At 35.4% G+C, this 12,123-nt stretch overlaps 1 protein-coding gene across 2 annotated transcripts in view; it reads right to left on the reverse strand.

The window, feature by feature from the left end:
• Positions 1-12,123, reverse strand: part of ALMS1 (ALMS1 centrosome and basal body associated protein) — a 193,603-nt gene that overhangs the window by 137,289 nt on the left and 44,191 nt on the right. For both annotated transcript variants that reach the window (XM_077766284.1, XM_077766283.1), the window contains exon 6: positions 10,951-11,110. In XM_077766284.1, coding sequence (XP_077622410.1) covers positions 10,951-11,110 — 160 coding nt within the window. The remainder of the gene's footprint in view (positions 1-10,950; positions 11,111-12,123) is intronic.

The following is a 12,123-nucleotide window of genomic DNA, read 5'->3' on the forward strand; positions in this document are numbered from 1 at the left end:
TAGTACATGTTTTTTTTTTTTAATTAAGAAACACTTCTTTTATGCATAAAGGAAATAAAGTAAGCTTTCCTTCCTATGACCTTTACACTTCTAGTAGGGAATCCAAATCCTAAGGAAACACTCATCAAAAGAGACAAATATTTATAAAGATATTTCCACACTAATGTAGAAATGATTTAAATAGTCAACAATAGAGTAGTGTTTAAAAACAGCAGCATATTGGGGTGCCTGGGTGGCTCAGTCAGTTAAGTATCCAACTTTGGCTCAGGTCATGATCTCATTGTTCGGGAGTTTGAGCTCCGTGTTGAGCCCTGTGCTGAAGCTTAGAGCCTGGAACCTGCTTCAGATTCTGTGTCTCTCCCCTCTCTCTCTCTGCCCCTCCCTTGTTCATGCTCTGTCTCTGTCTCTCTCAAAATAAATAAACATTAAAAACATAGCAGCATAGCCATTTGATATATTATGTGGATCTTAAAATTTAGATTTTTCAAGAATTTTTAAAGTGATGGGAAAATGCTCTCCAGTCTGGGATTTCACCCTAAGTTATAAACTAATAAGTCAGCCTGTTATTGTGTCATATATGCCAGCAAAAGACAGGAGACTCTTCAATCAGAGACAAAAGACTTTATTCCATGGCATAGCAAAGGATCATCAACTATTTTCATGGGTTCCCCTTTCCCTCAAGTCCTATGAGGGCCCAGAGGGATACTATACATGCAGTGGGTTTAAATGATTCTTCCAATAAATGCACCCTGAAAAAGATAAATATTTTTAACTATATGAAACTACAAAGTATTTAAAGGTTACACTAAGGATTTTGAACTTAATTCTAGACAGCATGGGGAGATGTTGATAGATTTGATCAGAACTGTACTGCAGAAATAGAGATTCAAGATGGTTGTGAAGGGAATGCAAAAGTGTAAGTAGCACTAATAGAACTTTCTGCAACAATAGTAATTTCTACATTTGTACAGTAATTCTAATTCTAAATTGCAGTAGAAAGTAAATGACTGCAATACAAATAACAAGATTTGACCAAAAATGCATTTATTCATTTCTTCATTCAAAAAAATTAATGTTTACTTTGTGCCACTCACTGTTCTCGATATAGGAAATAGGACAATAAAAAGACAAACCTGATACTCTAATTCTGCCTCACAAAGCTTCCATTCTAATAGTAGGAAGCAGATAATAAACGGTAAAACATATAGTATGTGAGATGATGGCAAGATGGCTGATATATACAAGTATTATCTATACAGATCTTCACCTCATAATGGGGTTACATCCCAATAAACCCATCAAGAGCCAAACACATAATAAGTCAAAAATACATACAATAATCTAATCTACCAAATATCACAGCTTAGCCTAGCCTAACTTAAACAGAGCATTTACAATGACATAACACTGGGCAAAATTACCACAGGTCCTAAGTGGTGGACCATCTGCACTTTACAAAGAAATTAAGGTTCAAAGATAAAGCTATAAGACTGCTTCTCAATATGGAGATCTTGTAAACTTGCAAAATCTGATCAATACGTGTAGGGTGGGATCTGAAATTTTACATTTCTAACAAGCTCCCTAGTGATGTCCAAAACTTTCAGTCCTCAGACATTTTGAATGGTAGTTAAATAACTTTTTCAGAGTTCTACAGTAAGTGACAAAAATGGGCACTTTAACCTTTTAATTCTAACTCCAAATTCTGAATTCTTTTCACTAAGCTGACTGCTGTTCTAAACCCAAAGGTGAGCTTCAAAAAAGTAGCTAAATATAAAATTAAATGGGTTGAGGAGTAAATTATAAGGTAAGGAAGTAGAGTATCAAGTATTAACTCTTCAAGAAAACTAAAAGAGAAGGAAAGCTGTAATCCGCATAATAACTTGAAAAGGTATATGAATTATGGAAATTTTTGTGAGAAAAAAAGACTCAGAAATTAAAAAAGCAAATAAATTAACAAAGTAAACAACCAATGGCTCAAAGAAGAAATCAAAAACCTTGAAACGAATGAAAATAGAAATACACCAAAACATATGCATACAGTTATAGCATTCTAAGAGGGAAGTTAATAGTGATAAATGCCTACAGCAAGAAATAAGAAAACCTCATCAAATAAACAACCTAACTTTACATCTGTAAGAACCAGGAAAAGAACAAAGTCCAAAGCCAGAGGAAGGAAGAAAACAAGGATCAGAGCAGAAATAAATGAAGTAAAGACTAAATAAAAATTGGAAAAAAAAAATCAGTGCAACTAAGATCTGATTATTTTAAAAGATTAACAAGTTGACAAACCTTTAGCTAGAATCACCACCACCACCCCCCACAAACCAGAGAGACACAAATAGATTAAATAATAAAGGAAAAGGGAAATATTACAACTGATACCACAGAAATGCAAAAACTCATAAAAGACTTTCTACACTTTTACACCAACAAATCTGATAACCAAGAAGAAACGTATAACCTGCCAAGACTGAATCATAAAAAAGGAGGAAATCTGAACAGACTAATTACTAGTTAGAAGACTGAATCAGTAATCAAAAGTGTCCCAACTGGGGGGATAGCTCAGGGTAGAGCATTTGACTGCAAAAGCATCACACCAAAAAAAGTCCAGAACCGGATGGCTTCACTGGTGAATTCTACTGAACATTTAAACAATTAATACCAATCGTTCTCTAACTCTTTCAAAAAATAAAAGGGAACACTTCCAAACATGTTCTAGAAAGCCAGCATTACTCTGAAGCCAAAACCTAACAAGAAAATTACAAAAAAGTAAAATGACAAGCCAATATCCCTAATGAACATAGATGCAAAAATCCTCAACAAGATATTAGCAGACCAAATTCAATAATACATTAAAAGAATCATATACAAGATCAAGTAGGATTTATTCTAGGAATGAAAGGATGGCTCAACATCTGCAAATCAATCAATATGATATACCAATATTAACAAAATGAAAGATAAAAATAATGCAATCAGTTCAACAGATATGGAAAAAGGAACTGACAAAATTCAACATCCATTCATGATAAAAAGTCTCAATAAAGAGGGTGTAGAGGGAATATACCTCAACATTATAAAGGCCATATACAATAAGCCCACAGCTAACAGCATACTCAACAGTGATAAATTTAAAGCTCTTCCTCTAACATCATGACAAGATAAGGGTTCCCACTCTCACCACTTTATTCAACAAAGTATTGGAAATCCTAGCCAGAGCAATTAGGCAAGAAAATGGAAGAGAAAAAAGACATCCAAATAGGAAAGGAAGAAGTAAAATTGTCTCTATTTGTAGATGGCATACTATTACATATCAAACTCCTGAAGACTCCACCAGTAAACTGTTAGAAAAAACAAATTCAGTGAAGTTGCAGGTTACAAAATTAACATACAAAATTAGTTATGTTTTTATACACTAAAAAAGAACTATTAAATTAAGAACACAATCCCATTTATAATTACATTTTAAAAAATTACTTAGCAATAAATTTAACCTGGGAGGTGAAAGATCTGCACATTACAAACTACAAGACACTGATGAAAGAAGTGGAAAGATAATCTACACATCTGAGAAGCTCGATGAACTCAATGTAGGATAAACACAGAGATCCACACCAATACATAATCATAATGTTGAAAGACTGAATATCTTGAAAGCAGTAAGAGAAAAGAAATCACATATAGGGGAATGCTAATAAGATTAATAGCTGACTTCTCATCAGAAATAACTAAGGCCAGAAGACTAGGGGAAGACATATTCAGAGTACTAAAACAAAAAGACTGTCCACCAAGAATTCTAAACCCAGCAAAACTACCTTTCAAAAGGATGAAATAAAACATTCCACAAAATTTATTAAGAACTTATCAAACTCAACATCCAAAAAAGCAAATAATCCAGTGAAGAACTGGGCAAAAGACATGAAGAGACACTTTTCCAAAGAAAACATCCAGATGTCTTACAGACACATGAAAAAATGCTCAACATCACCAATCATCAGGCAAATATAAATCAAAATACAATGAGAAACCACCTCACATCTGTCAAAATGGCTAAAATTAACAACTCAGGCAACAACAGATGTTCATGAGGCTGTGGAGAAAAGATGAGCCCTTTTGTACTCCTGGTGGTAATGCAAACTGGTGCAGCCACTCTGGAAAACAGTATGGAGGTTCCTCAAAAAATTAAAAATAGAACTACCATACAACCCAGAAACTGCACTACTAGATTTATCCAAAGGATACAAAAATGCTGATTCAAAGGGACACATGCACCCCAATGTTTATAGCAGCACTATCGACAACAGCCAAAGTACAGTCAGAGCCCAAATGTCCACTGACTAATGAATGGATAAAAAAGATGTGGTATACATGCACAATGGAATATTACTTGACAATCAAAAAGAATGAAATCAAACCATCTGCAACAACATGGATGGAACTAGAGTATATTATGCTAAGCGAAGTAAGTCAGCCAGAGAAAGACAAATATATTCCACTTATATGTAGAATTTAAGAAACAAAACAGATGAACATACAGGAAGGGAAGGAAAAATAAAATAAGATTAAAACAGAGAGAGAGAGAGAGACAAACCATAGGAGACTCTTAAATACAGAAAACAAACAGGGTTGCTGGTGAGGTGTTGGGTGAGGAGATGGGCTAAATGGGTAATGGGCATTAAGGAGGGGACTTGTTGGGATGAGCACTGGGTGTTGTACGTAAGTGATGAACCACTAAATTCTATTCCTAAAGCCAATACTACACTATATGTTAACTAACTTGGATTTAAATTTTTTAAAAAATTCCAGTTATACAAAAACTGAGAGAATCTGTTGATAGCAAACCATTATACAAGAAGTACTAAAGGAATTCTTCAGGCTGAAAGCAAGTGACCCCAGATGGTAAATTAAATTTACAAAACAAAAACAATGCTAGTAAAAATAATTATATAGGTAACTTCTAAAAGACAACATATTTGCATATTTCTTTTCCTCTCTTCTCTTAGCTGATTTTAAAAGTAATTTTACACAAAGTAGTATGCATATAACTGTATTATTGGGGCTATAATATATAGAAATGTAACATATTTGACAACATCAAAAGGAGGCAGGTAGGAGCAAAGCTGGAGTAAGGAAAGGACACTGGATGATAACAAATCCACAGGAACAAATAAAGAGAATAAAAAATGGTAAATTGGAAAATTGATATAATAAGCTCTATAAATACTTGTTTCCCTTCTCTTAGCTTCTTAAAAATACATAAAATTATGTAAATAAGTATAACAATGTAGCAATGTATTCTTGTGTTTGTAACACATATAGGTGTAATATGTATAGTAATTACAGCATGCACAAAAAAGAAGGAATAGAGCTCTACGAGAGTAATGTCTCTGTATCACACTACAATTAAGTTAGTATAAATCAGGTATATATTCTAAGAAGATAAATTTTATAAGCCCTAGAGTAACCACTAGAACATAACTTTAAAAATTAGCTAGAAAATCATTAAAGAAATTTAAATGTCACACCAGAAAATATTGCTCACTAAATGCAATAAAGGGCAATAAAGGCCAAAAAGAACAACAAAAAGATATGAGACATGGAAAACAAAAAGTAAATCAAGCAAATGTACATCCAATCTTAAACAATAATGACACTGAGTGTGAATTGATTTAACAATCACATCAAAAGGCAAAGATGGTCAGTCTGGATTTAAGCACACACACGCACGCACGCACGCACGTACACACAAGATCCAACTATAAGCTGTTTACGAGAGAAACACTTTAGACCCAAAAATACAAATAGATTCAAGTAAAGAGATGAAAAACATCTATCGTACAAGCACCAAGGATAAGAACTGAAGTGTCTATACTGACGTAAGACAAAATAGACCTTAAAACAAAAAAAGTTACAAGAATTAAAGACCATTTATAAAAATAAAAATGTCAATTCATCAGGCATATATAACAAATATAAACATAAATGCACTTAATATCACAGTCTGAAATATATAAAGCAAATATGACAGAAAAAATGATAAAACAGACAAATAATAGTCAGAGACTTCAATATCTTACTTTTGAAAATGGAGAAAACAACTAGGCAGAAGATCAACAAGGTTACAGAAGACTTCAACACTATAAACTCACTGGAACCAAGAGACATGTATAGAACATACCACCTAACAATAGCAGAATGCACATCCTTCTCAAGTGTAAGGCATACATTCTACAGAATAAACTATACACTAAAACATAAAAACAAACCTCAATAAAATTTAAGTGAACTAAAATCATATATATGTTCCCCCACAAACATAGACTCAAATGAGGTATTAATAACAAAAGGAAATTTACAAATATATAGAAATGAAATGAGATATTCCCAAATAACCAAGGGGTCAATGAAAACAAATTGCAATGGAAATTAAAAAGATTTTAGAAGAATTAAAACAAAAACACAACAAACCAAAACTATGAGCAGGCTGCTAAAGTATGGAATGGGGAGTGAGTACAAACAGGTACAAACAGGAGGGTACCCGGGGTAAAAAACATTTTAAAGTTAGAGTGTAGTGAGGATGGTTACCAGAGATAAGGTGGAGTAGGGGGACAGGTTAAATGGATAGTAGGGATTAAGCAAGACACTTGTGATGTGCACAGAATGATATATGGAAATGTTGAATCACTATATTGTACACCTGAAACTAATAATACACTGTACGTTAACACACTGGAATTTAAATAAAAACTTTTAAAAATGAAAATAAAATTACACTGTAGTGATGTCTGCACAACACAGTGAATTGTAAACTTTAAATGTATGAAATGTATTGCATATGAATTACATCTCAAAAAAACTTTTTAAAAAAAGCTAATGACAGATAGTTTCAACTTGCATACTAAATATATCATTTCTCCTTCCAAAGCTCTAGCTTAGCTGCTCTTCTTGTATATATTTCAGTAATTTTTTAAAAAGAATTTTCTCGTCCAACATGTAAAGAACTTAGAAGCCACATCTGTACCAGAAAAGAGCAAAAGAAACTGAAAATCAACAACTCTTAAATCCATCAGAGAACTGAGTTCACAGGATAAATAACTCCTGAAAACCAGAGAGACAAATACAAAGAGGGATTAATATTAAGAGACCTGAAGGCACTGGAACCAGGAATGGGTAGGAAAAATTAAACTGTAATTAACCAACTGCTAGGGGCTAAGCATAAACTCACTTTAGAGAGAAAAATTCCTTGGGGCTCCTGGGTGGCTCAGGTCATGATCTCATGGTTCATTGAGTTTAAGCACATCAGGCTCTCTGCAGTCAGTGAAGAGCCACTTAGGCCTCTGTCTCCCTCTCTCTCTCTGCCCCTCTCCCTCACTCTCTCTCAAAAAGAAGCAAACAAACAAAAAATAAAAGCAAAAAAAAACCCAAACAAACCACAAAGCCCAGCTTTAGGGAGGACTCAGATTTTCATGAGCTTCACTTCCAGGGGCCCCACAAGGCTCTCAAGATGAAGACAGGACAAAAATACCCTCATACTCTTGGCAAAGGGTATGGCAAAATAACCATTTTAGAAGCTCAGGGCCCTCTATTTTCCATAATAGACTGAACTCAAGGGAAACTATATTACCAGAGCTTCACTGCCTAGGTTTTACTTGAGCTTAACCAACCCGGAAGACGGGAAACACCCAGCTCTGGCCCCACACCACCCCCAAGCCTTCCTGTTTCACCTAAAGAGAAGAAAAATGCTAAGAAGCACTTGTAAAAGTAGGCTCACTAAAATACTGACACCTAGTCATAGGATTATTATAATGAACTGCCCTCCACACCTTGTCACTACATCAATAAGGCTCCTCTATAATGACAGATTACAAATGATAGAATGGAAGCATGGCTAGGGCTCTACTTAAGGAGTGTCAAGGGAAACCAAAAGACAACAGGGAGACAAAAAACAAGGACACCAAAGGAAATGTTACTGTCTGACAACAGTTACAGCAAATAGTAATACTGCCTAACTTTTAGCCAGTAATCTAAAGCCTCACACCAAAGGCCTATTTACCTGTTATTTTTCCCTAATACATCAAGTACAGTGTTTAACAAAAAATTACAAGGCATGTTATAAGACAAAAAAACAGTCTGAAGAGATGAAGCAAGCAACAGAATCTAACTCAGATATGGCAGAGATTTTAGAATTATGAAACTAGGAATTTAAAATAACTGTAACTAATATGCTGAAAGCTCTAATGGAAAAAGTGGATAAACTTCAGGAAGAGATGAGTAATAAAAGCAGAGAGATGGAAACTCTAATAAAGAATCAAAAAGAAATGATAGGGGCGCCTGGGTGGCTCAGTTGGTTAGGCATCCAACTTCAGCCCAGGTCATGATCTCACAGTTTGTGGGTTCAAGCCCCGCATCAAGCTTTGCTCTCACAGAATGGACCTTGTTTCAGATTCTTTGTCTCCCTCTCTCTCTGCCCCTCCCCTGCTTGCATTCTCTCTCTCTCAAAAGTAAACATAAAAAAAATTATAAAAAAAAAGAAATGATAGAAATCAAAAACAGCATAATGGAAATGAAGAATGCCTTTGATGGGCTCATTAGTAAGCTGGACATGCCAAGGAATGAATCTGTGAATTTAAGAGCTGATCAATAGAAACTTCCCAAACTAAAATGTAAAGTGAAAAACAAATAAAACAGAACAGAATGTCCTACCCAGAATTCAAGGACAATTTCAAAGGATATAAAGGCAGAAACGAGGGGGTACAGATTGTAATTTGAGAATTCTTTACCAAACCATGTTATACTCTGTAAAACAAAGCCCAGAATTTTTAGACATGATGCCCTTCTTAAATCTTATGGTAGTCCTCATGTCTGAGACCAGGACAGACATGATCTGGGACTGTCAGATAGTTCTGACATCAAACTTATTTCTGATAAAATTAGAGGATATTTAAGGCCAGTCATTTCATCTACGCTCATCACTAAAATCCCTGGTCCAGACAAGCAAATATTGCCAGTCTCCCATCCCCACATTCTATTACTGCTCTATTTTCTTACCTCGGTTCCTCTCACTACTTGTTCCTTCACTCCTAATTTGTCTTCTGTGCTCTTTGAAACCATTCTATTTAATAAACAATCATTCTCAATTTTTTCATAAAACACTCTCCAACTTTTTGCCTTAAAAAAAAGCAGCTTTATTTTCCCCTTGTTACTACTGCCCTTGCAGCCCTCTTCCATACACCATGACTCTGGAAACAAGGAGAGATGGAAGTGGCATTTAACCACTTGTCACAATGACTTCTTTTTAATGTTTTATTTTATTTATTTATTTTTTTTATTTATTTCTAGGAGAGAGAGAGAGAGAGACAGCGTGAGCAGGGGAGGACCAGAGAGAGAGGGAGTCACAGACTGAAACAGGCTCCAGGCTCTGAGCTGGCAGTCAGCACAGAGCCCGACGCGGAGCTCGAACCCACGAACCGCGAGATCATGACCTAAGCTAAAGTCGGACGCTTAACCGACTAAGCCACCCAGGCGCCCCAAATGTTTTATTTATTTTTGAGAGAGAGAGACAGCATGAGCGGGGGAGGTCAGAGAGAGAGGGAAACACAGAATCCGAAGGAGGTTCCAGGCTCTGAGCTAGCTGTCAGCACAGAGCCTGTCGCGGGGCTCAAACCCACGAACCGTGAGATCCTGACCTGAGACAAAGTCGGACACTCAACCGACTGAGCCACCCAAGCGTCCCCACAATGACTTCTTTACCAGTATTTTCCATATTTCTCAAATAAACAACAACAACAAAATGAAATGAAATGAAAACAACCTCCTTTTTGAGGCTCAGGCTACAAACAACTTCTCTACTACCCTCCATCTATCACTTTCTCCCTTAAACTCCCAGTCCCTCCCGTTCATTTTTTGAAGACTTCACGGTTCACAGATTTTCCCTAATACCCAAATCCCATATTAATCAGAAAATAATTAAACATAGCTAACTAATCCAATAAGCTACCCTCAAAATCACAACTTACTTTCTACCCTAGTGATCTTTATTCAGTTTCTACTATCAAATCCTAGGGCCATGCAACAGATCTAGTCACCCTTCAAACTGATCCCCATTTAAATGTACCACTTCAATCTGACCAAAATTACCCACTATTCTAGCTTTCTCCATAAATATATCCACCTCATCTATTCAACTTCATAAAAAAACCTCTGTCCCTTCTATTTTCTCCAACTAACCACTCTTACGGATTCTCTTCTCTTTCTCTTCAAGCAGGCTGAAACCAAGGTGATCAACTCTTACTGATTCCCTTCCACTGCTTTCCATTTATCATATATATCCAGTCAACAAATCCCTCAAGCAAGGATGAATCCTATAACTCATCTTCTGCAGTCCTGAGTTTTAGTAGAGAAAGATCAGAGATTCTATTAAGGCTGACAACATTACAAAATCATCTCCAACCTCAGGTGACTTCTCAGAACTATCTGCCAATTCTTTTGCTTGTCCTTGGTCAGCTCCAACCCCTATTTACTTTAACACCTGCACCAAGCCACTCTCCTCAAACCCCCTAGTCTTTCTTTGCCACTCCCTATCTCCCTCAGCAGATAATCTTGCTTTCTACCTCAAAACTGATTTCTCAGTTTCCTCTCTACAAACTTATTTGGATCCACTCTTTTCTTGTGCTCAATTAGTTTCTTTTTTCCTTTCAAGTCATAAAAAGGAATACAGACATAAACTGACTCTAATTATCAGACTCTTCTACATAATTCAGTTCTAAACACTATCATAAAGAATGCAATGAAAAATCAAATGGTTCATCCAATAAAAGATCTGAGGATTTATAAATACACCTAATTCAAAGTTAACATTACTGCAGAAGTTCAAAATTTAAAAATTAGCCATTGCATGATATTTTTAACAAGCCAGCCATAAGAACACCAAATACCTTCTCTTCTACATACCTGCTAAATGTGTGAGAGTCTTTTGCACAGTGCCAGAAGACACTCTCAACATTCTGAGATCTGAAGAGTGATACTCCAACTCTCTGGTTGGCTCATGAGGAACAAATGGAGGCAATACAGATGAAAAAGACTGATTAGTGTCCGTATTAGAACGATCTACCTATAAAAAGAAATAAAAATTTAAGAAAATAAGATCAATTTTAGGCTACATCTGGTAAAAAACACACACACCTAATTTTTATGAAAATGAATACTAAACAGTTATGCCAGTTCCTTAAGATCATATTCTCAACCCTCCTGAATTCATATACAAGTCATATCCTGTTTGGTCAATTCTAGGAAGGCTCTACAAATTATTCTGAGGATCTGGAAGTCTGCATAGAATACTACAGATCAGAAGCCTTGAAGTTTGTTCCGTGTAACAATAACATGATCACTGAAGAATTTGAACTTTGGTATATTACTCTTGACAAGCTCAAAGATTTTTTTTTAAAGGAGACATAATTGTGAAAGAGAAAAGGAAGGAAAACAGGAATATTTTCCACAAATCCACAAATGTTTAGGAAACAATTAAAGAACTGTATCTATAATCAAATACCAAAAAATATATGTCCTCAAATTTCTTTAAGCAAAAGTAGTAATGAAGTAAAAGTAAAGTAGAAGAAGTAATAGTGAACAAAATTGACAATGAAGTAAAGGTTAAATGCTGAAAAAGAAGTTCTAAAAGTTTCATTAGATCCCAGCAAGTCCTTACTAGAAATTAGATACCATCATTGGTGATGTCAATATATAAATGTATAAAACTTTTCATCAAATTCACTCTCATGTAAAAACAATATACCACTTTTGTTTTCTTTGTTCTCTTAAAAATATTATTCCCTCTTTTTGACGCCCTCTATGGAGAGTCTAAAGATGTAAATAAGCATAAATTCTGTTCTATCCTTTTTTATCAAGGTTTTTTTTATTGTGTAATGATGAACAGTGTTAGGAAGCTGGCAGAGTACAGAAATAAATATTCTATTTCTACTGCCCTGGTCTAGGTTTCTCTAGACCAGTGGTTCTCAAGTGTGGGAGATCTTGCCCCCACCCACCCAACCAAGGAACCAAGGAACCCCAACCAAGGAACATCTGGCAAGTCCTGGAGACATTTTTCACTGTCCTAATTTTAGGGGT

Source organism: Crocuta crocuta, unplaced genomic scaffold (assembly GCF_008692635.1).
Source record: "Crocuta crocuta isolate KB4526 unplaced genomic scaffold, BGI_CrCroc_1.0 scaffold113, whole genome shotgun sequence".
Classification (NCBI taxonomy): domain Eukaryota; kingdom Metazoa; phylum Chordata; class Mammalia; order Carnivora; family Hyaenidae; genus Crocuta; species Crocuta crocuta.